This window comes from Myotis lucifugus, unplaced genomic scaffold (assembly GCF_000147115.1).
Source record: "Myotis lucifugus unplaced genomic scaffold, Myoluc2.0 scaffold_68, whole genome shotgun sequence".
In the NCBI taxonomy this organism is placed as follows: Eukaryota; Metazoa; Chordata; class Mammalia; order Chiroptera; family Vespertilionidae; genus Myotis; species Myotis lucifugus.
In genome coordinates, this window is record NW_005871116.1 from 3097049 (window position 1) to 3124694 (window position 27646).

Sequence of the window (27646 nt, forward strand, 5' to 3'; positions counted from 1 at the left end):
AACAATATGCATACATAAGTATTTTAAAAATTGCATGTGACTAAAAGGAAGTATACTCTACTCAATTATTAATGAATGGTGAAATTATTATTTCTGTATTTTCTAAATTTTGGCAATCTGCATATATTGTTTTTATGGACATTCTATGTATTATGTGTAAGCATAAAATTATTTAAGGTAAATGTATAGTAAAACACTTGATATTTTCTAACTCCCATTTTGCACTTAACCATATTTTGAAACTTTCTGCAATGGGAATATACTGGCTACATAAAGACATGTCTATATACATGTATAAAACATCTGTATGCTACTGAGTTAAAAAAAATTTATTATCTTGCTTAAATACATTTCAAGCTCCTAGAGCATCGGTTCTCAACCTGTGGGTCGCAACCCCTTTGGGGGTCGAACGACCTTTTCACAGGGGTCGCCTAAGACCATCGGAAAACACATATATAATTACCTATTGTTTTTGTGATTAATCACTATGCTTTAATTATGTTCAATTTGTAACAATGAACATGCATCCTGCATATCAGATATTTACATTACGATTCATAACAGTAGCAAAATTACAGTTATGAAGTAGCAACGAAAATAATTTTATGGTTGGGGGTCACCACAACATGAGGAACTGTATTAAAGGGTTGAGGCATTCGGAAGGTTGAGAACCACTGTCCTAGAGTCAAGTGAGAGCATTTGAATGTCCCGCTGCTGGTCCCTAGGGTATTAGCAGTTACAGCAGGGACTGAGGGCAAAAGCCAGGCTGATTTCAGTGCCAGGTTGGGAGGGGACAGCAGTGAAGTCATACCAGAGACATGGCTGCGTTGCCCACTCTCCACCCATAGGTGGCCTCTCTTCCATCCTGTGCAGGTACCCAAGGTGCATGGACCTCTAATGCAATCTCTTTTGTTTTGGCAAAAGCAGGCAAGGTGGGGCCTCCTCTGCGCGTCGTGCTGGACGCATTGAACTGTACGGCTTTCAGCATCCAGTGGAAGCTGCCAAGGCATCCCAGGCACCCCGTCGTGGGGTACACCGTGAGTACCTGGGCACGGGCTTCTGCAGTGGGTGCGTTGGGATGACCGGGTGCTCCTTCTCATCTTTGCTCCTCCATGGTATGACCTCCTCCCATCAGCCCCGCGTATCGATCACTGCCCCCTTCTCCCTCCTGAAGCCAGAGGAACTGTTTCCTCTTCAAGGCCATTTGTCAGTGCCCTGAAGGTCATTAGGGTCTAGCCCAGCCGTGGGCAAACTTCGGCCCCGGGGCCGGATCCGGCCCGTTTGAAATGAATAAAACTAAAAAAAAAAAAAGACCGTACCCTTTTATGTAATGATGTTTACTTTGAATTTATATTAGTTCACACAAACACTCCATCCATGCTTTTGTTTCCGGCCTCCGGTCCAGTTTCAGAACCCATTGTGGCCCTCGAGTCAAAAAGTTTGCCCACCCCTGGTCTAGCCTGTCCTTCCTCTGCTCAGGGATCAGAAAATTTAAACTAAGTAAAAGAAAGACATGGTTCCTGTACCCAGTTGCCTGCAGGAACATGGGGAATGCTAGGGAGTCACTGTGGCATGTTGTCCATATGAACAAAGTAACGTAACATCTGAACTGGGGGGAAGGGGTGGGCCAAGTGGAGGAAGCAAGAGAGAATGCGTCCCTGCCTTCCACAGGCTGCAAATCAGACCGGCTGTAGTCCCCAAGACGTTTTCTTTGAACAGTGTTTATTAAAATGAGTCACCTTTTAGAAGTCAAAAGATTTCAGAGAAATATCTGCAGTTCTCAGCTCTCTGGGGCAATCGGGAGAGCTGGCTGCACTGGGCCCGCATTCCCATTTCAACAAGGGAGGGTAGCCATTCATCAATGCCCCTGTCCTATTGTCTTCTTAGAGTAGAGAAACGTATTTCCCGACTCAGGTGGCATCCAGGGTGGGAAAATGCAAGGTTACCTGAGAGCATGGTTGTGAGGAACAGGAGTTGGGTCCAGCCAGTCCACCCCACCTCACTGACGAGAGCCTGCCTCTGGCCTCTGCAGGCTTCCGAGGTGACCCTGGCCCCGTGTGTGATGTCAGTTGTCCTGTAGTGTGTGTGAGGTGAGGCAGGGCACCCGAGAGCCCACTGCAATGTGAGCGCCCCCAGAACCCGGGCCCAGATCCGGTGGGGAAGGCCTGCGCTGCCCTCACCCGTGGTCTGCACCTTCCCAGGTCTCTTACTCTGCGGTGGGCGCCGATGAACCCCTGCGGGAGCGGAACCGCAGCGTGCAGCTGGGCCAGGACTCCGCCACCGTGAGTATTCCATCCCGGCGGCCCTCCTGGCACACCGGGGTTGGCATTTCCGAGATACTTAGGAGGGTTTCTGATTGGGGGGGGGGCAGGTGCTGCTGTACGTGTAGTGACAGTAACAGTGTCGTGTGGTCCTCGCGAATGTGTGGGTGCCTTTCGTGTACACGTGTGTCTGCACCCCCAAAGGCAGCCACACGAAGAAAGAGTTCGGACGTCAGCACTCGCATCCTGGACTCAACCCACCCCGTTTATCACAGGAGAAGACATCTGCCTTACAGCTGTTTCCCCTTCTTTTCTTCAAAAAGTTCAACTCTGATTTTTGTGAAAGCTCAATAAAGCTTTATCAGTAAATATGACACAGCTGTCTTCCCCACTGCCTGGCGACACAGTGCAGAAGAAAATGATGTTATTTGCAGTGTACACTCAGCGGGTCCATTCTGCTTGTTTTTCTTCTCCAGCCTGTCCTTCCACTAGCCAGTTGTTGGCTCTTCATCTATTTCTTTTCTGTTTCCTGTCACGGTCTATCTGGGGGCATGTTTCTGCCTTAGGCCTGTTCTGTTTGCGTCTCCTTCACGGCCCTCCTCCTTCCCCATCTGCAATTGTCCTGCAGGCTAGAGCCTTCCCCGTCCCTGCAGGGAGTTTGCGGGAGAGCCCAGAATACTGTGGCCCTGTCAGTCACTCCACGGGATCCCTGCCGGCGGACGCGCACGGAAACTTATTTGTCCTGGGTGATCAGTAGCTCTCCCTTACTGCGCATCTGTTACCCGCCAGGCCCCATCCCTCCTGCTCTCAATTTGCACTTCCATTTCATCTTCGCCACTATCCTATGACCTCATTTCACTGCTGGATGCCGAGACTCGGAGAGGAATGACTTTCCCCAAGTCAGACCTGCCAAGCAACACAGCGGACGGTAGGCCCCGCACTTCAGGGCCCTGCTCTGGCTACTGTCACCAAAGCCCTCGTGGCTCCGAAGGAAGTCCTGCGCAGTTTCAGCTCGTGTGCCCTTTGCACGATGTGCTTTTAATCTCAGACTTTTGCTCAGACTGTTCCTCATTCGCCTCAGCAGCCCTCACCCCACGCTCTGTGGTTCCCTCCACCCTAACAGGGGAGGAGGGGTTGGCCTCGCCTAGGAAACCATTACCTGAGGTTCAGTCTCCCCTCGCAGTAGCGCTGGAACTTCCAACAAGCCTGTGGCCCATCGAGGGCGGCAGTGTGCTGGGCAGCGTCCCAGCCCCGCATCCTGGCCTGCAGTGGGTGGGGCTAGCACTCTCTGGGCAGGGAGGGTGACAGGTGTTTCAGAGTCTGGATAGCGCCTCTGAAATCAAGATCCTGCCCCATCTGTGAACCTGGGCTGGACACTCGGACCCCTTGACTGTGCACTTCACATTGCATGGCCTGTCTGGGACGGCCACCGAGGTGCACACATAGAACAGAGGCCAGGAGGGACAGCACCCCGGGGTACAGGCCTCCTTCCTATCCTTATAGTTGGGTAACTTTGGCCAAAGTCACTTATCCTGTCTAAACCTCACCTTTCTCCCGTAAAAGGGGTATAATAATTGCACTGTTGTGAGTGCCAAGCAAAATTGTGTCTCTGTAAGTCTTTGGTCGCATGTAAAAGCAGCCATGTCAGTATCATGCCTGGTGGCCATTGCCTTTATAGTAAATACATCCTCTTGGTTAGAGTGTGTTATCAGGTCATAGCATTTGACGACCTTGCGGATTTCAGTAACTTTCAGAGTTGCTGCTGGACGCCCAGCGGAGATAACAGAGCCCTGTTCTTGGGCAGCTCTCAGTCTTATTGGGGAAACCCCAGTCAGCTGACTAAACAATAGAGAGCAGCAGGAGGCCGGATGCCATTAACATGCCACTTAGCAGACAGACTGAGGTTCTGAAGAGGGAGGGATGGATCCCTGTAGGAACAAGAGGTCAAATTGGGGGCTGAGAATTGAGAACTGCCCGCCAGTTTCTGGAAAAGCAGGCGGGAGGGGCATTCAGGATGGTTTGAGCCAGGGGATTGTGCATGCGTGGAAATATGGACTAGCCGTGAGGGCAGACCTGACGGAGGAGGGTCGAGTAGGCTCTGGATCCAGAGGACTAATGTTCAGATCCTGTATTACACCCAACCAGTGGGTCCCCTGACCCGTCTCCGTTCCCTCACCGACACACAGGGTTTCCCATAGCATCCATCCATAGGTAGTGTGTCTCTGACGGCAGGCTGTGTGCCAGGGTGCTGCGCAGGCTCTGCAGCCAACCCCCAGGGGGCTGCGGCTTATCTGAACTTTTCAAAGGAAACACCTCCATCGGTGTGAGCTAGTACTGCCAAGTCGTTTGGGCATAACGTGACTGACCTCCTGAAGAAATGGAACTGCTCGGCACTGCTTTGGGGTAGAGGTGCTGTCCAAGTGTATCTGAGATGCTCAAGGTGACGTGAACAGCGGGAGTTTGGGAACCTCTGCCCTGTACCCTATCATAGGGATGCCGTGAGCATTGGACAAGGTCCTGACCAGAGAGCCCTCAGCGGCATACCTGTCCGAGGAGGCACTGAGTGAGGGTCCGAAGAATCCGTGCTGTGAGGGTGTGGGCGGCTGCCCGAGGCTGGGTGTGGGGGGGCCCGCGGCTCTGAGGGTTCATTTCACCCCCGAAGGCCTTCCTTTCCTTCTCATGTGCTTCTGTTTTCTCTCCTTCACAGGGGCAGCCCGAGCCTCCGGTGATTTTTGTAAGTCTGCTTGAGAAAAGCTACCCCCCCTCCCCCCAGGGATCCAGGGGACCCTTTTGATCAGAATGTTGCTTTTCCCGAACCTGCCTCTCACTGACGGAGGCCAAGAGAAGATGCTTAGCTCCCACAGGAGCAGGATCGCCCAGCATCCTGGGCGAATTCCATCCTCTTATGTGCTGCTTCCTCTCACCTGCACAGGAGGGTTGAGGGGAGCATCATTAAAGGTTGAAGTCATTTAAGCTCAGTTCCAAAACAAGGCAAAGAAGATTAAAAAGGAAAGGAAATATTTAAACGAGTGAGAGAGCCTTTGTGGGGGCGGTTTCCCCCCACCCCTTTCCCTTCTCCCTTTCTTACTTCCTCTAACATCTGAGACCTCAATGAGACAGGACCGGTCACCTAAAACTGGGTGGTTGATTTTCTTTGGGTTGAATGACAAACAAAAGACTGGTGGGCAAGTGGTGAAATGACCAAAATTACCTGGCTGATAGATAATGTGGAATTCCCATGCATTCTTTGATAATCTGCCGATGTGGAGACTTCTGATTTGGTTAGCACTAGACACTTACCTTTTTTGTAGGAGAGCAACCTACAGTTTCATCCAGCAAAAATAAAGACTAAAGCAAATCAGGGCAATCTGGCCATTCCTTAGAGTTAGAAATAGAAAAGGAGGTTGAAACTGGCAGTCTGCACACTTTTTATCATGCATACCATCAGTAAACAAATATTTGAACATGTACCAATATATGTATATTTATGTACTTATTAATTATACATGTGCTACTCTACTGATATATTATGCGCATTGTAAAATCCCACAGAATTTTAAAGGAGGACAGTAATTCTATTTGGGTGCTACCCAAGGTTAGAGAGAGAAAACTTAACCAGGAGACTTGCATCTAGCCCCAGCTCTGTCACTACAGCAAGGGTGACTTTGGGAAAGGCCATTGGGTCCCTCTGAATGTCCCTTTGACTATAAAATGAAGGGATTGATGGGTAATGGTCCCCAACTCAGGGTTCCTTTGTCCCCTATAGGGCATTTGGAGATCTGTGTGAGCATTTTAGTGGACAAGCTTCAGGGATGCTGGCTTTCTTGTAATACATAGGACAGACCCATATGAGAAAGATTGGTCCTGACCCAAAGCCAATGCTGCCCTTCCTTCCAGACCCTGGACGACACTCTCTAACTTTCTGTGACCACCAGGGAATGGGAATCCCCCCCCACCCCCCCACCCCCCCACCCCCGCCCCTCCCTCCACCCTGGCCTGCACAGCCTTGGTCTGGACCATTGGAAGGAGGATGTCAGGAAGAGAGTACTTTTCTGTTTTTCTGGTGCCTTCCATCTAATGATGCTAGATATTCCCAACTTGCACCAGGGCAACTGAGACCCAGCCCTGACTTCAGAGCTACCCATGAAGGTTATTTAAGGAGAATCCTAGCGTTTCGGTGTTGGAACTTTGGCCCAGAGAAGTGAAGTGGCACAGCTGCATGGCTCAGAGCCTGGGTCTCCTGGCTTCTTGTCTGGGGCTCTCACTTCATGCCTCCTCTCAGCCATGTGAACTGGCTGCCCTCATAGTACAGCAACTCCATGTCCGGGCGAGTGAACAAAACAACATCTAGCATCATTTCTGGAAACAAATGGCCTGGGTTTCCAGCAGTAGGAGAAAGGGAGAGGGGGGAAAGTGAGGTCTGAAATTAGGGTCCAATGTCTGAGTTCTGATTTTCAGTGATAACTTTGAAATTTCTGGTACAGAAACGTCTACATGTATAGATCAAATAATCACCATCTGGTCGTCAGTGTTAATGCTAAGTATGGTTTGTAGATTTAAATATTATCTAATATTTTTCATCCACATATTATAGAATTAGAGCTTGGGCCGTGGAGTCAAACGAAGCCGGCTTCAAATGCCCGCCTCACCATTCATGTCCTTGAGCCAATCGCTAGCTTTTCAGGGGTTCCCTTTTATCGTCCACAAATGAAGATCAGAGTGGTACCTACCTCGCAGGCCGGGAGAAGAATCAAGCCAGGCTGCCCGTGTTTCTGGGACCGAGAAACAACACTCCATGGGAGCTGGATTTGTGTTGGCTCATAGCTAATGTCTGCAGTAACCTGTGAAACTGCATTACGCCCCCACACTTCATACAACACAATCAGTTCACAGGGAAAGGGATCCTGCAGCAAAAGCCTGTGAGAGCATCCAGTGGGCTTGGAAATGCCTCTCTGCCTCCATGGGGAAGGCCTGGGTGCGGCGCTTGGGAGAGAATGAGAACTGAGTCTGCTGTCCACCCTCCAGTCTCTGAACCCAACTTGACATGAAACCAGCGGGCAGATGGTGGAATTAGGTGCCCAGATGCAGGGAACTAGAACAGGAGGGGCTGTGGAAGCAGGTCCGTATGTTCAGCAAAGACCCCTTGTGCAGCTGCGTGTAGAATAGAGTGGGTCGGTGTGGGGCGGGGGAGGGAGAGTGGAGGTAGACACTCTCCAGGTGGCTGTAGAAATGGTCCAGGTCAGGATTCAGAGGAAGTGGAAGAAGGGAGCACCTGGGAGGCATGTGCAGGTGGCTGGAGGGAGTGGGTCAGAGGGAGACAGCCCTGTGTCTGGAGTTCCTCACTAGCTCCAGGGCCTGGAGCACAGGCATTGATGCTGGGAATCCAGGTGGAGGGGGCAGTCTCTCTTTGAGCTCATCGGATTACCTTGAACATCTGGGCTTAATTTGTTTTTCTCATTCACTAGTTTATGCATTTGTTCATCAAAAAGCATTTCGTGGGCACTGGGTACATGTCCGATAACACTATGCTAAGCTCTGGGATGCCAGAGGAATAAGAACTTGCTCCCTGCCCTCAGGTGGGTGCAGAGAAGGTGACAAATCAACAGACAGTTACAATGTAAGGGGAGTGGTGTTAAGACTGAGGTGCACCAAGGACGCCAGGAAGCATAGAGGCATAGAGGAAGGGTTGCCCAACCAGACTGGAGGCTGGAGCTCAAAGAAATGAGGTAATGTCTCGGCTGAACTGAGTCATGAGGGATGAGTGGAGCTGAGCCGGGTAAGACTGGGGAGAAGGGCATTTCATGGAGAGGGAGCAGCAGGTTCAAAGGCCCAGAGGCAAGCGGTTGACTGGCATAAATCTGAGTCCTGCCAAGTCCTTAAGTCTGACGGGAATGCGGAATGCAGGGAAGGGAGGTGGCATGAGACGATGCTGGAGGCATGAACAGGGGACACAAATATGCTCTCCTAAGGGGCTTTAAAGTGGGAAGTGACATGGTATTAGATTAGGGGTTCAGGAGGATAACTCTAATAGTGTGGAGTCTGCATTGGAGGTGCAAGCAGTACTGGTGGCCTCGTAATTGGCAAAATTGTGAGGACTTGGACTGAAATGCCTGTGAGAACAAAATGGCATTACCAGAGTCAAGTGATCTGAAAGAGTACTGGTACCTGTAGAGGTAACCTAGTGAATGGCGGTTAGGGAGGACAAGCAAACAGGGAGGATGGGTGAACAGGGAGGAAAGTGTCAAGAATTTCTGGTTTGGACAATGAGAGGGAGCACAAGAGGTAAAATAAGGTGGTTGTTTTTTGTTTTCTTTTGGGTGGGAGGAGGAGGAAGGATTAGTTGAGCTTTGGTTATGTTGAATTTGAGTTGCTTGGTAGTTGTTGGGTAGAGATGTTCAGGAGGCAGCCACAGGCCCGCGCTGGACTCTAGAGGCAGGTCTGAGCTGGAGGTGCAGATTGGGGAAGGCGGGTGCTGGAAGCTAAGGGAGCAGGAGATGAACTTACCCAAGCAAGACGACGGAAGTCCTCCCTTACCCCAGGTTTTGCTTTCTGCAGTTTCATTACCTATGGTCAATTGAGGTCTGAAAATATTAAATGGAAAATTCCAGAAATAAACAATACCTGTTTTAAGTTGCATGCGTTCTGAGTAGCGTGATGAAGTCTCTCGCCATCCGGCTTCGTCTAGCCCAGGTCATGAATCATCCCTTTGTCCAGAGTCTCCACACTATACATGCTCCCCGCCCTTAGTCACTTATTGTATAGATTCCAATAAAGGGTGATGCTCTAGTCTCGGGAAATACATCATGGTGTTTTCCTCTTTACAAATTTGAAAACTTGGCCAGTCTCAGAGAAAGCAAAACAACCTCTGTCCCAAAGCAAAATTTCACAGGGGTCTCAAGAGGCAGCCTTCATGGACATTGTCTGGTTTGCCCCATTGACACCTCACCTGTTTGGTCATTGACAGGAGGAAGTGATCGGAGATTTGAAACCAGGCACTGAATATCAAGTGAGGGTAGCAGCTTCCAGCCTGACAGGCAAAGGGTGGCTTAGCTCTCCTCAGCATGTTACCACCTTGCCCCAAGGTAAAATGGGTTCAACTCCTTAATAATAGGAAACTGACGGGTGCTCTTAATTCATTCCTTCATTCAGTATATATATCAACAAAGTCCTACTGTGTACCAGGCATTGTACTATGCCAGTGATGGCGAACCTATGACACGCGTGTCAGAGGTGACATGCGAACTCATTTTTTTGGTTGATTTTTCTTTGTTAAATGGCATTTAAATATATAAAATAAATATCAAAAATATAAGTCTTTGTTTTACTATGGTTGCAAATATCAAAAAATTTCAATATGTGACACGGCACCAGAGTTAAGTTAGGGTTTTTCAAAATGCAGACACGCCGAGCTCAAAAGGTTCGCCATCACTGAACTAGACTCTGGGAATTCAGTGGTGAACAGAACAGCTCCTGCCTTCTTGGAACATAGAGGGGTGGGTCAAGACTCCATTTAATTAATGTGTAGTCACAGGTAGTGATAAATGCTACCTGCAGTGCTGTGAGAACGTACAAAGGGAGACCCGATGGAGGGGGGAGGTAAGAATTCCCTGAGATGACTTCTAAGTGGAGGTCTGACAGTGAGTGGGAATTAAGAAGGTGAGGAAAAGACATGGGAAGAGAGATTTATAGACAAAGGGGACCCAACAAAGGCTCACAGAGGTGGTACTGGGGGCAAAGATGCTTTGATCACATGGCATTGCTCACAGGGAGCTTCTGTCGAGGGAGAAGCAAACAGTAAGCGAGCAACCCCAGTGCATCCGAGGTCTGTGCAGTGGACTAGGAGCACTCAGGAGAGAGCACGTCCTCCACCTCCAGGCTCAGGGAGGGTTTCAGGAAGAATCATGTATTTGCCCCAAATTTTGAAAACTGCCTATTTCACTGGGAAGAGAAAGCAGGAAAAATGTATCTGGCAGAAGCAGGAGTATAAAGGAAGGCTGAGCGATATGAAAGTCTGGGTATGAAAACAGTAGCAGCAGTTAGCTTCAGGCAAGAGGATCATGGGTGATGCCTATGTCTTTACACATGAGGGCATTTCCCAAATATCCTCCCACTGGTATGTATTCTGATTATCATCGGGGGGAACACACACACACACACACACACACACACACACACACACACAGAAAGTAAGTGGCTGAGCCTTTTTTTTCCTTGTAGGTAAATATCAATTCCAACGTGCAAACAGAGATGAAAGGCTGTTAGGAGGTGGGAGTATGATTTGTGGTTTCAAAGGATACACTCCATTGTGTATCCCAAAGTCAATGGTCTGGATAATAGTTTAGTTAGATTCCAGCCAGGGGGGCATGGGGAAGACAGGGAGACCAGTTCTTACTGACTCCAGCCTTACATGGTGAACCCAGTTGTGTTTATTTTTGTGTTTATTTGGTGTGGATTTCCTGCTGCTCTGAATAGAGAGGTTTAGGCAGTAGGAAGCAGACCTGTTGTTTTTTACATATTAAACATCTCCTGCAGCAAAGATCCTAAACCAACTAGTTGCCTGCTGTCTTGCCTAGATTCCTGCCTGCCTCCAGCAGCACCCCAGCAGCCACACGTCACTGTGGTTTCCGAGTCCGAGGTGGCCCTATCTTGGAAACCTGGAGAGAGTGAAGGAAGCTCCCCTATTCAGTACTATTCCGTGGAATTCATCAGGTGAGTTTGTATGTCACACCCAGAAGCCAAAGGTAGTGACCTCAGGTATTCTAAGCATGCTGGAAGCCTAGAGGGAGCATTGGCTCACAGCATGTGTGTTTAACAGATGACAGAGGTGTGGAGGCCTGGGCCAGCGCCTGTCCCCCCTCCTCTTCAGTGGTGGACCATCTGGTAAACCTGTCCTCACTCACCTGACCTCTTTCCCACGTCCCTTCCACAATTAGAGAAAAGTCTGCCTGCATTTCAGGCTCGGAACCTGCCTCCCTACCTTTGAAACATTGTCTTTGAAATAAATATTTGATGATGACTTTTCTGGAGGGAGAAGGAATAAGACCTTTAAAAACAAGTACAGTTCATTGTATCCGTATTGACTTGGGCAAGTTTCTTGGTGTGGTTGCAGCTTTCTTTGCTCTCATCACCTCTCCAGCCCCTTTTTATTCAGCTTCTCAGAGGGTAAAAAGGTGATTAGAAGCTTTTCTATGAGTTTAAAATGTGAAACAGGGCTTCTCAATGCTGCTATGTAGTTTTGAGCAAAAGAACAAAATGAGCAGAAGGAATTTCCGTCTAAGGTCCATCCTCTGGACCCCAGTTGCAGTTGGGATGTGAGTTGAAGCACCGAGCTGTTGAAATGAGGTGTGTGGAGTCAGTGTACTCTGCATGAGAGGCGAGGGGCTTGTCTGGGGCTGGCTGCTGCAGGATCATGAAGGGACTTGCTCAGTACCTCGGTCCAGGGGCTCTCTGAAGCAGGGACAGAGGATTCTGCCAAGATGTGAGTAGCTCCGCTCTGGTCCTTGACTTCCAGCTTATTTCTTGGTCGTGGGAAACACTTAGTTGTTTGTCCAGAGAAGTTCTGCGCCGAGTCTCTTCGATGCTTGAACACAGAGCTTGTTTCTGGCTGGTTTGTTGAATTCCAAGTGGCAGGAGCTTGAAGGAAGATGAGGCAGTGATGTCTGGGCTCCTGGGACTGTAAAGTCCAGTGGCAAGTCTAAATTCAGGGAGGACCAGATCATGTGACCTCGACAGTCTGTCTCCATCCATTTCTGTGCCACGCCTTCCCCTTCTTCCACTTCACTGGCCTCATTTTCAGGAAGGCTCTTCCTGTAGGTGGCAAGGTGGCCACCAGGCACTGAAGACGTGCAGTGCAGTCGGCTTGTGTAGCTCCCTGCTGGAAAGGGACCCATCATAGTCTCCGTGTTCACTCTAATTGGCCAGGCTTTGCTTCCTCTCTGTCCTCTGAGCCAATCAATGTAGCCAGGGGGGAGACCACACTAATTGGTCAGCACATGTCATATTCTGAGCTCTGGAAGTGAGGAATGGCAGGTCGTTCAGACCTGGAATACATGACTGAGAGCTCAAGACGGTGGAAATTGTGGTGCAACTAATGGAAAAGGGAACATTAAACAAAAAAAGTTGCCTCTTATTAAAGCTCTAGGCCAATGCTCTTCCTTAAGGGAAATCTACAATCCTGCTGTTGAGTAGATTTGGTAGACAAAGCCTGGAGCAGAAAAGATTCTAATTCTGGTTTCAATAATAGTTAAAGTACAAAATAGGAAACTCCTAAAACTTCAGCTTTCTTATGAACAAAAACTTAACATTTCTAATTTACCAGCAAAGCAAAATGTAATACTTCAAAATTTTTGGAAAAAAGCAAAGTTTTTTAAAGGTAGATGATTTGTGTAACCCCCTGGCAAAAATGATGGTTATCATTTAGTACTCCTTTTGCACTAAAGCGTGTATTTTTTTAAAAAAATATTTTTATTGATTTCAGAGAGGAAGGGAGAGAGAGATAGAAACATCAATGATGAGAGAGAATCATTGATTGGCTGCCTCCTGCACACCCCCCACTGGAGATCGAGCCTGAAACCCAGGCATGTACCCTTGGCCAGAATCGAACCTGGGACCCTTCAGTCCGAAGGCCGACGCTCTATCCACTGAGCCAAACTGGATAGGGCTAAAGCGTGTATTTTTTACACTTGTTTTAAGTCTGGCATTTTGGTAGAAGGTTAGAAATGATAGCTTGTAGCCTTGTGTGTACAACTGAAAGGAGAGATATGAAAAATTCATTGGATTAAGAACCAAAAGAATTGGGGCAGGTGGCCCTATGCCTGTCACTTCCCCTGCTGAGGCCTCCATGCCTCTAATAGTTTGGGGTCTCCCCAAAGCAAAGCCCGAGACAGGGACTTGGGTGCAAGCCATTTATTTTGTTTAGAAGTAGGGATGAGACACGAGGAAAGTGAGAGAAGGAAGGAGGACACATCACCGTGTGTGACTCTAGTGCCTTCCATGGGAGCTTGATGCTGCTGAGATCCCTCTGAAGTGTGCAGAGTTCTTCCTCCGAAATGTCCCTATCAAAACCACAGGAGCCTTTACTCTCAGCCTGCTTCCTCCTGTATTGATCGGGGTTTCCCCAGGGGTATAGTTCTCACCTTCTAGGCCCTGCTGGCTGTAGTTCAAGGACAGCTCCTGGAAGGGAAGGAGCTGTGATAGGAGCACAGCAGGTGCTTGAGGTTGGATGCAGGCCATGCTAGGAGGAGAGTCTGAGCTCACAGGAAGCTCTCTGCGCCACAGCTGCTGCCGAAATCAGAAGTGGGGGGACCTGGGAGCTGACATGGGCCCCCAGGTGTTGACGACAGTATCCTTATCTGCAAAATATGGTACAGTGTGGTTAGGAGAATCAAAGGAAATCACATATGAGAAAGAATTTGTTGACATTAAAAACCTAGAAAAGTGCCAGGTATATGTGGCTGTCCTGTACCTACATTTAATAATTACCATTTCTCTCCAGCAAAAATGCATTTTAACATTCTGAATTGTCTCTAACATTTGAGGGGTTTAGGCCCCAAATTCTTATGTATAAATATTTTTAAATTATTCATCATCATAACAAACTGTTACATATATGTTTTTTTCTATGTATCTTGAAAAATATACTTTAATAATGCCCTGGAAAGCTAGCTTCAAATGTAGTATTACTGGACATTTTGGAGTTCCAAATGGAGTATGGTAGAATGGGGAAGCCAACTCCTCTATTATCTCTTCCAGAACATGTGACTGGTCACGTGACCTTATCTCAGCCCCCTCCATTTCCTCATCTGTAATGTCAAGTTCATGTGACCCTCCTTACAGGGCTGCTGTGCATAGATTTCACAGTGTTTACACACAGTAAACATGCAATGTGTTTGTTTCCTTCCCACCATTATTTTCCTTTTACAAAGAAAGAAAGTGAGACTCAGTTGCTGAAGTTGCTTTGCTGAGACAATGACTAGATGGGGACAGAATTAAAATGGGAACTGAAGTCCCCTGATGTCCAGCCCCATTCTCTTTCTACACAACCCACATCTCTTCAGTCTGACCCACCTTCCGAGGGAAGGAAGTGTGAACGCAGCCCGCCCGCCCTGAGCCCTGCTGGCCGAGGGCATGGGGAGCCTCAGCTCAGCTGCTGTTCGCTGTTGGACCAGAAAGAAAGCTTTCACAGCTGCTTGTGGCATTTACTGTTTGGCTGCAAGATAAATCCCCCGCATTCATCTGTAAACATCTCCGAGTCTCTCCCATTACAGGTGAGGCCTGAGGACATGTGTTTAGGGAGAGCTTTCTTGTGCTCTAGCAGGAGTTGCAATTAGCCTCAACAGCTTTGGGGTGTTCAATCATTCTGTTTTCCCCAGAGAGGTCTGTTTAATGTTCAATATTGAAGTCCTTTTGCCCGGATATGGATAACCTCCTGCGTCTAGAAACACCTGTGACGGGTCTCCCTGGGAGCCCAAAGGTTCTTGTTATATCCAAGAGGCAGGCCAAGGCTAAGAAATTGTCTAAATCAGTTTATGGCCAGAGGTTATCCTCAGATTTCAACCATCTTCATGTGAAGTTTCCATCTAGGTTCTGTCCTTGGAATTAGGTTCCGGTCCTTTCTCTGTCTTGGTAAGTACTTATATAGGGTGTCCCAAATTTCACGCAAGATTTGAATTTTGCGTGAGCATTAACAACAACAACAACAAAAAATAAAAGCCTAATTTTACTTGGTTTATTGAATCAGATTCTAATATCTGTTGCCCTTTGATTTCAATCCCTTCAATTTGATAAGCATTACCAAGTACCAGTTATGGCCCAGGAGCAGGACAATGAAGACCAATGAAGACCACGGCTTTGCCTATGTGCCAGCAAAGCCGTGGAGGCCATTTACCCGATGTGCTATTCTGTACATAACCCTATACTGTATGCTTTAAGAATCAATAAAAAATTTACAATTTTTAATTATAAACCTTGTTTTCTATCAAAATTACTTCTTGCGTGAATTTTGGGACACCCTATACATCAGTTGCTCTTCTTATTTATGAAATGAGGATAATGGTATCAAAGGCATTGCTAGGAATAGTCTTTAAAAATCTTTAAAAATACTTAACTGGCTAATAAAAGATTAACCTGAGAAATTACACTAGACCAGGGTATGGGGAACTGACTGCTCATTGGCTAGTTTGATGATGTTTCAGGTAGACATTTTGTATTTATGATGCTCTCCAGAGCCCTGGACTTACAACCAAGCACATTTTTGTTCCTCATCCAGCTTCTAGTTTCCCCTAAAGTTGGCCCGAGGTTGTTCATTATCCTCCTTGCTAACAGTAGATTTTACATTTTTAATCAGTATAGAACAGATTTGAAGAGGCAAATTCTAAGTAAGGCTGCAGGCTGTAACCTATTTTGCAGTGCTTTCAAAAATTTTACCTGCTTTCTTAAAACAGAAAAATCGTGCATTCATGATGAAAGAGAACATTTCTAAAGTGATACTGAAAATTTATTTGTGGGCAGTGATGCTTAGCGTTTGTTAAAATAAGAACCAGGCATAAATATAGCTTCCTATGTTTTGAAATATTTGGGCTATAAATGTCTGAGAAACTTTCCTCTCTCCGCCTAAGAATTTCCCCAGGGTAAGTGTCTTTCTCATCAGCAAAAAATATACGTTATGGTGGCAATGAAAACCAAGTCCAGGAAAAATATTCCTCACCCCTGATGTTCCAAATGGGAAACCATGCTTCACATACTAGTATGCTATCATTGGACTGGTTAAAGGTGAAAAACAGTTTTCATTGAACTGACCTGTAGTTTTTCTGTAGTGTGACCTGATTTGCTAACATTGCTTCAGAGCTTTGCTATGTCAATTGCTGAAAGGGTAGATTAAAGTTTTCAGTAGCTGTCTTCAATAAAAATGTCTACCCCTGACTTTGCTGGTGTGCGTGTGGGAAAGTTCACAATATTTCTGTGTATATTTTAGGGGCACAGGGTCAAGAAATGCGGATCTCTAAATCTCAGCCTGAGACAGTTACACCAGTCAATGGGAAGGAAAAGGGTTTCTTTCTTTTCCCTTTCACACTTTTCTACCTAAATAATTCCCCGATCCCTTGGAGATGCCTTCCATCATGAGACCTGGGAAATTCATCTTCACAGAGGGCTGTTTCTAAGCTGACTTTCACTTGAGAATCTCAAGATCATGCCCACCTGGGTGGGTTTTGAAAATTATTCACAAATTGACATTTTTGTCAAAAGTTGTCTGTCTTTCCATCCTACACTCTTTGTTCATGTACAAGTAACAAATGAACTTAGTTCCTCACAGAAAGTGACCCTGCATAGGCTGTTGCTGAAATGAAGATCCAGTCGGGGACTCAGAATGGGGGCTGGACAGATTCTGGATTTTCCTTGAGTATTTTTAAGGGATGATGTGATTTGAGTTATGGTCGAGGTCACAGCCTAAGAGAGTTAAAAGAAGTTTCTCATTCAGGATCAAAACTTACAGTCCGATTATTGGTTTCATCTCTGAGCTTTAAGTTTGTCCAAATTTGGGATCAGAAGACAAGCTCTGAGCTGGCTCCAGTCCTTGGGACCAGTGGCTTGATTCCAATTCTCAGCTTCCTTACATATACTATAAGGATTGGCCATTTGACCTCTGAAACCTGGTGACTCTGATTTTCCATTCTCATGACAAAGGCGAGGCAGTGTACACTGGTGGCTTATGTATAGGCTCTGGACCTAGGCTCTCTGGTCCAACCCTTGCCCCCACCACTGTTAAACCACGTGCTCTTAAGTGGATTATTTATGCCTCTTCTTTGTTCCTCAGACAGATGAATGGGGATAACCATTTGCTCACCTCATCTAGTTGTTGTGAGATTCAGTGAGTTGATACACATGAACAGCACCTGGCACATAGTAAGTGTCTCCTCTATGCAAATTCTTCCTATTGATGGATTCTGTGATAGGTCTGTTCTGCTTTTCTATAGAGCCATGTACTTTCTTGGCTAGAAATCTTTCTGCTTGCTCTTCTCTGCCGGGATTACTCTACCACCTCTTTGCCTACGCAGCTCTCATTCATCCTTCAGGACACTTGTGTAATAATCACTTCCTCCAGGGAGCCTTCCCTGAGCTTCTGCCCCTTCTTCAGCCTAGGTTAGGTACACCTACAGCATTTAATTTCAACACTCATCACACTTGCAGTGAATTACTTGTTCAGGTCCATCTTCCTCACCATGACATTCGGGCAGTGACTCCCTCCCTTCTGTGGAATACAGCACCTGGCGTGGAGTTAAACATACCATGTGTCAGGCAGGGGCCGGCCAACATTTGGACACAGGCGGTCATGGGATTGCATCTAGAGAGTGCCCACAACTCGCTGGAACCTGCGCAAGCCCCTTAGCCTCTCTGCACCATACTTCCCTCCGCTGTCCATGGGGATGATGACAGCAGCAACCAAGGAAGGTTGTGCAGATGGAAGGGTGTCTGCAAGGAATGAGCAGAGTAGCTCCTGGTGGATTTAGTTTGTGTTGGTTCTTTTTCTCACCCTCAATCACGTGGAAATGGAGATGTATTTCCACACGGGCCACAGGGGGTTCCATGAACCCTTTACCGCTCATCTCAGAGGCCACGACAGAAACCAACATTCTGCGTCCCCCACTGCAGAAGTCAAAGCCAGACAAAACCCCCACACATGTCTGCGGACCCACCCCTGACCCCCCTCCCACACAGTGTTGTTTATTGCTTTTGTTTTCTTATCACAAAAAGAATATCAGGATGTGGTGAAGCTTCAAAGAACACCTAAGTGCACCAGCTTAACAGAAAGTCCTGCTCTGGGTTTATTTCATATTGAATGCCAGCTTGCCTTCTGGAACTCTCTATAGCAGTGGTTCTCAACCTTGGCTGCACATTAGAATCACCTGGGAATCTTTTTAAAATCCTGATTTCTGGGCCTCATCCTCCGGAAATTCTGTTTCTTTGTTACTAATGTTGTGGCCCCACCCCATAACAAAGAAACAGAATTTCCGGAGGATGAGGCCCAGAAATCAGGATTTTAAAAAGATTCCCAGGTGGTTCTAATGTGCAGCCAAGGTTGAGAACCACTGTTCTATAGTATGTGAGTGAACTGTCAGCTTTTTTTCACAGCGTTTTACTAGAATGTATATCAATAATCAGGCAAATGGCTGCAATACTCACCAGTGATATAATCCGGTGTGTTTTCCTGCCCCTAAAACTATTGAACTTACCATTTAAATAACTGTTTTTTCACCGTTAGTTAATTTGGGGGAGAATGGAGGAAAATCCAATTTCTTTGTAAGAAGTTATGCTTTTTAAGTCTAAGCCTTCTTGACCGCCAGGAATAGCCTTAGAAATAAGTGAGAATGGGCTTGCTCGATGTCAGCTGAGGCTTCACACACAATTCCTTTTCCTTACCTTTAGTTTCCAAGTTGAAAATCTCAGGAACACCTTGCAGACGGGAGCCTGGCCCCAGAGTTCCTGGTGTGTCAAGGTCACCCTCTGGGGCTCGGTGAGAGGGCCATTCTGAGTGCCTTGCAGAATCTCACCAACTGTCCTTCCTACACATCGATCCCTGAAAGCCCCAGCCCCTGCCACCAGGAGCACCTCTGATGTCATCCCTGGTCAGCCTGTGGCTGGCGACATGCCCTGAGCTCTCCTGTAGCGCGCAGGGGCCCCGTGGGAGCTGTAGATGGAAGTGTGCTCTTGCTCGCCTGGGACGAAATGCCAGCTGAGTTTCCTTCTCCACTCTATCCGTCTGCTTGTCATTGGGTTGGGTTGAACCAATTTGTAAATAAAGAGAGAAGGCTGAAAGCTGAAGGTCAAACGATACATTTTTTTAAACCTGTGACTACTTTGTGGTTCTGGACTTTCCTCTGCAATTCATTTCAGTGCCGAGCGGCTCCCGTGACAGTGACAGAACGGAGGCTCTTTAAAGCGTCAGGTTCTCGCTCACCTCTCTGTGTCGCCCCGGGTGATCTTGGGGATCATGCCTCTTCTAGAATTATAATCACATCTATTGCAAGGTATTGTTATTTAATGTAATAATAAAGAAGTACATATACTATTAGTATATCATAATTTTTTGTTTTTATCATTGTTTTCAATATGATTGGTTTCCTTGGTGATCTTATGTATGTCATTTTGTTCATTAAAAATATTCTGAGCCTGGCCAGCGTGGCTCAGTGATTGAGCGTTGACCTAGGAACCAGGAGGTCACAGTTCGATTCCTGGTCAGGGCACATGCCCCGGCTGTGGGCTTGATCCCCAATAGGGAGCATGCAGAAGGCAGCTGATCAGTGATTCTCTCTCATCACTGATGTTTCTATCTCTCTCTCCTTTTCCCTTCCTATCTTTCTGAAATCAATAAAAATACATAAAAAATATTCTGAGAGAGGGCTCAGGTGCTTCCTCAGACTATCAAAGCAGCACAAACAAGTTTAAAGATTGCTGTTTTGGTGCCCAGCTGGCGTGGCTCAGTGGTTGAGCGTCAACCTATGAAACAGGAGGTCACGGTTCGATTCCCGGTCAGGGCATATTCCTGGATTGGGGGCTCGATCCCCATTGTGGGGTGTGCAGTGGCACCTAATCAATGATTCTCTCACATAATGGATGTTTCTGTCTCTCTCTTTCTCTTCCTTCCTCTCTGAAATCAATAAAAATATATTTTAAAAAATAAATAAAGATTGCTGTTTCGGGCCAAAGGTTGTACAACTTTTTCTCAAGGGTCAGATAGCAAATATTTTATGCTTTGCCAGTTATCTGATCTCTGTCTCCACTATTCAGCTCTGCCATTGTAGCAGGAAAGCAGCCATAGACAACTAAACAAACAAGCGAGGTTGTGTTCCCCTAAAACATTACTTATACAACCTGGCAGCTGGCTGAAGTTTGCTACCCCCTGGTTTAGGGCATCTTGTTATTCCTAAGTTGAAATTCTAAAGATGTTTCAGTTCAGCTCAACCACCCTTTATTTGACACCTACTATGTGCCTGCGTCCATCCAAACACGTACTGTGGAGTATCTTCCATGAGCACATTGTACACAGAACTGATGTTGCTCTGTCCTCCTCCACCCAAAGATGCGCTCTTCCTTTTCAGTTATCCAAACTCAAATACATCCCAAGCCTAACTTAAGTTCTTCCTGGTCCTCGTAGACTTTCCCTAGGACTTCCGTTCACATTGACCCATTCAAATAGAGCTCTTGAAATATGTCATTTTGCACTGGCTTCCTACTGATTCTTAGATGTATTATCTTCCAATTAGATTGTAAACTCCCGAAGAACTATGTCTGTAGTTCCTTGAGCCTCCAGAATATAGCTTCTGTGATGGAAGCCCCATTGATAATCATTAATCACTTGCCAATTGACTAGCCCATGGCAGCTGCCTACTGGGTTTGATGGTACCGAGAAAAACAGTTGTCCACTAAGGGTGAGGTTGGCAATAGGAGAGGTTTTTAAAATGCCAAAAGGAAAAAGGAATGAAACAGAAAATTATACCACCTACTGATTGTGCGACTTTGGATAAATTATTTTCTTCAGTGTCCATATGAGCCTCCACTAGACAAGTGACTCTTAAAGCTGTTGAGAATCTGAGGACCCTTTACTAAGAAAAATACAATGATGTTCACACATAAGAGCCCACATGCACTTTCTGAGAGCCTTCAGGCACTTGGGCGAAATGATCTCTAAGATGCTAATAACCAGGTTGGATGCTACATTGCCGGGGGTCATGCTTCTTCCCTCCCCAATGTACCAGTGAGCGAGTCTTGATTACTTGAATCAGCTGATTGGGATTTGAGTAGCCCCTGCCAACACCCTGCTTGTGCCCCCGAACTCCTCTGCCCAGCCACCTGCAGAGGTGCTCCGCTGGTCCCTGGAGATGCAGGACCTGACCCAACCCTGGCCCACTCTTTGGAAAAGTGCGTCCAGTGCCCATCTGCTGGCGGCTGCCCATCTTTACCTGGATGGCAGCACATTCTTCGTCTTCTTCTCTCCCTCTCGCCTTTTCACTGTTGGGGAAATTGGCAGGCAGAGTTGCTATGGTGATTTGACTGGCAGCTGTGTAGTTGAATAAAATAATTTTCTTTAATTGAAAAAGGAAGCTGTGGCTGGAGGGAGATCTAAGACAATAGTTTTGCCTAGTTGTCCCTTTCTCAACCTCCCCTTTGCACTGCTGCACCTGGAGAGACTCAGAACATTTAATTGTAAAGCCCATGAAAAGCGGAGGCCAGATGGTAAAGGTTCTGAACTGGTATTCAGGCTGCGTGAGCTGTCCTCTCACTCTATATAATGAAATGAAAGGTTAATGATTTTAATCTCTTATTTGCTGAAAACATAGCTTTCTTTCCTGCATTAAATGAACAAATACAAACTAATCGCCCTTTCTGGGGAGGGGGTGTAATTTTTACAGGATGATGGTGGCAGATAGTTGAGTGAACAATGGCATCCGAGAGCAGTTACAGGTCATTTCCTCTGGAAATGCCAGAGGGAAGCTTGGCAGAGACCAACAGGAAAGAAATGTTGCATCTTTTCTGATCTTACTTTTAGGGCATTCCTGTGGCTTTCCTCTGAAGTGGTTTTATTAATTTTAGTTTGTAAATGTGTTTCCTTCCACTCTGAGTTTTCCTCTTGTGTGACAAAGTTAGTTTACATGAGAAGTCCGTCTTTAGGGAGAGGGTATCAAGGAAGAGAAACTGGCCCTGCTGCCTCCAGTGGGCATGCCGCGTGACCTCTGCTGCTCCCCTGCGTGGATTCCTGTGTGAAGGACCCACGTCCCGCGTGGTTCAGGGTTCAGGATCTGGAGAAGGGGCCACACACAAATGAAAGAGACGAGACAAGAAATAATAATTTGGAAATATTGGGGGCCAGGCGGGCAAGCCCAATGCAAGAGAAAGGACTTCCACTGGTGTCCAGACCTTGCCAACCTTTTATTCAATTTTGGATACACATCTAGCTCTTAGGCAGGCAGGTAATTGCGGTAACAGACAGACTATCTTAAAGGTCAGTAAATATTAGAAGGATTTACTCTGAGACTATTTGGTCAGGAAATAGCTTGAGCCCCCATTGTCTGGACTAAACAATCGGTGCATAGCTCTGGCCCTTGCCAAGGGCTCAAGGTTCACCAGCGTTCCGGGATCCTTGTTTACACTTCTCTGCTAGTGAAGATAACGGGTGGCTTCCCACAACAAACCACTCTGCACAGTGAGCCTGAGGAGGCTTCTTTTCCTGGGCCTAAGGACTCCATTTCACCTTGTTGGAGAAATCTATGATCATCCGAGCATCTCTTTCAGCAAAATGAGTCTCTATTTCCATGCCCAATAAGTTCATAAAGGACAAACATCAGTCTATTTTGCTTCCTGCCTTCTTCTAAACACCTGTGAGCAGAGGTGTTTAACAATAGAGCACCGGAGAGGTGACCAGGCAGCAAGCTAAAGGGTGGAGGCTAGCCCCCAACCACTGTCCCCCTAGGTTTTCACCCAATACCAAGGGTCTTCTTAGTCTAACTTTCCCCCATCTACCCAAGTTGGCCTCACCATTCATCCGCTGTGACCTCTGGCAAGTGACGTACCTGTGAATGCCTTAGTTTCCCCTGTAAAATGGGGGAGGGTGTTTAATGTTATTACCTGCTGCATCGGGTAGTTTGGGGGAAATAAATGAATTAAGTTGGAACCCTGCTTCGTCCGGTAGTGTCCCCTTACTCGTGGTTTCCCTCTCTGCGGTTTCAGTTACCGGTGGTCAACCAGGACCCAAGAATATTACACTGAAGATTTCAGAACTAGACATTTCCTACATTTAAAATTGCACATGGTTCTGAGTAGCGTGATGAAGTCTCCCACTGTCCCACTCTGTTCCATTGGGACATTATTCACCCCTTTGTCCAGTGTCTGCACACTCTCTATGCTACCTGCCCGCTAGTCATTTAGGAGCCGTCTTGGTTATCAGATCAAATGTTGAGACGGGTGAGAAGGGCAGTGCTTGTCGTTAAGTCAGCCTTATTTTACTTACGAATGTCTCCAACGAGCAAAAGCAGTGATGCTGGCAATTTGGATATGCCAAAGCAAAGCCATACAGTGTTTCCTTTAAATGAGAAGGTGAGTACAACAAGACATTTGAGAGAGAGGAAACCACATTTACATAAGTTTTATTACATATATATTGTTATAATTGTTCTATTTTATTATTCGTTATTCTTGTTAAAATGTGCCTAATTTATAAATTAAGCTTTATCAGAGGTATGTACGTAGAGGAGAAAACATAGTATATCCAGGGTTCAGTACTATCTATGGTTTCAGGTACCCACTGGGGGAATACTGTACTTCCTAAGAACTTGATAAATGGTGATTATTATTAGCTATTAACACAGAACTTCCACTCCAGCTAGGCCAGATGCTGGTCGACCCCTGTGATACAGTCCTTCCCAAGTGTCATCTTGCAGCTCTTATTACCCAGAATGCTCTGTTCTCCCACCAGCTGGGAAGTCTGTACAGAGCAGCACAGTCCGGTAGAAATGCAATATGAGCGGTATGGAAGTTGAAGTGTTCTAATAGTGGCATTATAAAGGTAATAAGAAATACGTGAAATTAATTTTAATAACATATTTTAACCCAGTACATCCCAAATGTCATTTCAGTATGTAATCAATGAGATATTGTACATTCTTTTCTTCCTTTAAAAATCCAGTGTACGTTTTACCCTCACAATACGTTCTAGCCCCATTTCAAGTGCCGACCAGCCAGATGCTGGTCGACCACAGTGATGTGTGCAAGTCCCTTAGATAATGGCTAACAGGTGCTGAGAGTTAACAATGGGACGCCAGGCACCCTGCTGAGGATGCAGATTTTATTTCGTCTTTACCACAGCCCTCTTAGAGCAGTACTCCTATTGCCCCCATTTTACAGATGAGAAAAGAGAGATTTAAAGACGTGAAAGGGCAGCTGGCAGGGTTTGAGCGGCTCCGTCCAGCTCGGGTTGTACTGTCACCCTCTGTGTGCTGCCTCCCCGGTGGCGGCTCTGAGTGAGGGTCGGCGCTCTCTCTGCACCTGGGAACAGTTCTGCAGTTTGACTCAGAGTAGGAAGACTGGCCACGAACAGAATCTGCCTGGTTTTCCCATGGCGATTCCTACAAATTAGTCACCCCATAAAACGTTTATTTGTTTATTTTGTGAACAGACTGTGAGCCCACGGAATCTGAGCTCCCTGACCTCCGGGAAGGGGGCTGTCAGGGGAAGCTGGTCTATGAAACATCTGCAGGACAGAGCCTGGAAACGATTCCCGCGGGGGATGTTTGCATGGCCAAGGCCTGCGAGGAAAGAAGGCTGCTCCTTACAGGCTGCTCCTTACACGGTGTTTAAACACTAGCCCTGAAAAGAACCTGCCTGCGTTTGTTGGCAGGGACTTAAAAACGACGGCCTAAGATTGAAAATCAAGATGGGTCTCAGATAGGGACCGTCCCCTCTCATTTGCACAAGCGTTGCTTGCAGAGTTCAATGCCAGTGGCCGGTGTGCATGGCGTAGCGCCTTTCCTGGGGCCGGCCCGGGGGGGGCGGGGGGGGGGGCGCTGACCGCGCTTCTTGCTCATCTTGTTCTTTCCTCCATCAAGGCCAGATTTCGACAGCAGTTGGACCTTCATCCAAGAGCGGATCCAGATGGACTCCATGGTTATCAAGGGCCTCGATCCGGACACGCACTACCAGTTTGCAGTGAGAGCCATGAATCCCCACGGCCGCAGCCCGCGCAGCCCGCCCAGCCACACCGTCCGGACCTCCCGTGAGTACCGGGCCCTGGGAAGGACGCGCAGGGCTAAGGTCGCCTCCTGAGGACCTACTAAGTGCCCAGCGGAAGGGCAGCCAGGGCCGGGCCTCCCTCGGCCTTTTCTGCGACCATTTCCCAGCCCCTTGGAAGCCGTTTGAGCAGGCACTCAGGCTGTTGCTATGGACACGGGGTCAGCGGAGGGTTTATTTTTGCACAGTCCTTGGGGAGTGTGAGGTCAGCTTTCTTTCACGACCCCAGGAACAGAGCACATACCACGGCCTCCCCACACTTTTTATCCTTTGAGATAATGGGTTCATTTTAAAATCACAGCGTTTAAATAACGCTCCCAGACTCTTCGGGGCCAGTGTTCGCTTGCAAATCAAGGGCGCCAGGTAAGCCAGTCCCTGGGAGGACGGTCAGGGAGAACCAGAGGAGTCACTGGTGTGCTGACACCTACCGGGCGCTGATGGCAGAAGATCCTGTGGGTCCCAGCGCCTCTCCGGGCTGGGGGGGCGGCTGGGTGATGGGCAGATCTGCTGGGCGGGGCTTGGGTATCTAGTAGATCTGCTGGGCGTTTTTTCAAAATGTCAGATTAAACTCTTATTACAGTCCATAGTTTAAGGAGCTCCCCCATGATGGATTCAGGAACCACTTCAATGACAGCCCTCCTTGCCAATCCCTGCTTAGAAACCTTTGTCTTTTGAAAGTGGGGGCACATGTACCTACAGCTGGGACCCTGTGTAGCGGGGAGGTCTCAGAACTGAAACTTTGAAGACTATCATCTTTTCAGTTTTGCCAGTAAATTCCTCCAAGTTTCTGTCTGAAGAGCCCTGCTGTCCCCTGAGTCCCCTGTCCCCAGGAAGGCAGCCTGCCCCACACTGTCGGCTGGCTTTCCATTGGCCGGTGCGGAGCCCTCCTTCTATTGGTTAGTGCATCTGAATAAACTCCTCCCCTCTCCTCACAGGACACCCACACAGCTGACTCCCAAGGTCACGGCTCTTATCAGGGGTGGAGAGTCACCAAGTCCTAGGGAGGTGGGCTCTTCTGAGAACAGCCCTTAGCCTAACCTTGGGTGTCAGGCTTCTTCCTTCAAAATGAACTGTTGGGGGATCTGGAGATGTGATGAGGACACACACCCCTACATACACCATAACGATGATCACCCAATAACTGCTAGACTCCTCTTCCTCTTTAGAGTTTAGGAGCTAAAACTCCCCAGGCATATGGCCAGGAATGAAGCACCTTCTTCCTAGAAATGTCAACGATTCTATCTCCAACCCAAGGAGGGCCTCCTTCCACTCCTGCTGGCTGACATCTGTGCTATAGTCTTTGGTTAAACTTTGTGCTGCCTGGCCCAAAATTGGGGTAACAGGGGCCTGACAAGCCTCAGCCTTAGATCTGACTGTACTTTGAACCTGTAGTTTGTCTTTACGACAAATGAGGCGGTCACACTGTATGCTCACCCCACTCTGCTCCCACACTGTGAGCTGACCCACACTCACCTTCTTCCTTCCATCCCTAGTGTCTCCTTCTCCACAGAGACAGACACGAGAAGGATGAGATGGCCCTGGATGTGGGTGTGGACATCGGACTCGGGGGAGGGGATGTGGGTTAGGGCATCCCTCCATCTTTCTCTTTTTAAACTGAAGCATGGTTCTGGTCTTGGAGTTCCTGATAATCATTGCCCCCTTGGTGGATCCTAGTTCTGTGGATTAAGTAGGATAAGGTATATGAAAGAACTTTACAGATATATAGTGGTTTTTTTATTGAATTTATTGGGGTGACACTGGTTAAAATTATACAGGTTTCTGGTGTACAATTCTACAATACATCATCTGTATATTGTATTGTGTATTCACCACCCCAACAGATATGTAACGTTTCATTACAATTGGTCTCCTGTGCGAAGTAAAATGTTATCATTTCAAAGTAATTGTGCACAGGGGAGGTGGCTGACTCAGTGAAAACTCTCAATCATGAAATAGTCTTAAATAAATATAATTTAACGGCTTTTACATATATACAGTTACTCACATCAGGATAACAGAAATAGAATTTGTTAGATGGCCTAATCACGGACACTAAGAATGTGCTGTAATTCGTATTTCAGTCGTGTTTTTTTCTCATGATCCCTTCCAATGTTTTAGAGACCCCTGTGGTTCCGGCACATTCACACTGCTTATTTGCTTTTAGTTTAGACTGTTATTTTGTTTCCCAAACCCATTTTTCAATATATAAAATCTAATTACCAAGGAGCACTTATTTGGATCACAATAGATTCCGGAAATCAGAGCTACCACTGTGAGAGTCTTCCGTGAGCCAGACACCACACTGAGCATGTTACCCGGCAAACCTCATACTAATCCTCACAAACAACCTTGTGCTGGCGTAATGGTGTCCCTTTCCATAGGTTTTTACACATTGAGTTTTTGAAGGGTTGTGGATTTTGCCAAGAATAAAAATTACAAAGGCAGGATTTGAACTAGGGTTTGGCTGCCTGCAAAGCCACTTCCCTGAGTGAGATTCAAATTAAAGGTGGTTCTTATTCTTCTCATGCCAATAGCATGAGGATGGTAAGGTCAACAATTAAACAAAATGGACTGGGGAAGCTCTGGCAGCACAGGACAAACCTAAAAGG

General features: G+C 47.1%; 1 protein-coding gene across 1 annotated transcript in view; it reads left to right on the top strand.

Annotated features, from left to right (window-relative positions):
- Positions 1-27646, top strand: part of LOC102432310 (pikachurin) — a 114776-nt gene that overhangs the window by 47737 nt on the left and 39393 nt on the right. The window contains exons 2-7 of the mRNA XM_023755050.1: positions 928-1037; positions 2202-2282; positions 4969-4995; positions 9226-9343; positions 10835-10970; positions 24857-25023. Coding sequence (XP_023610818.1) covers positions 928-1037; positions 2202-2282; positions 4969-4995; positions 9226-9343; positions 10835-10970; positions 24857-25023 — 639 coding nt within the window. The remainder of the gene's footprint in view (positions 1-927; positions 1038-2201; positions 2283-4968; positions 4996-9225; positions 9344-10834; positions 10971-24856; positions 25024-27646) is intronic.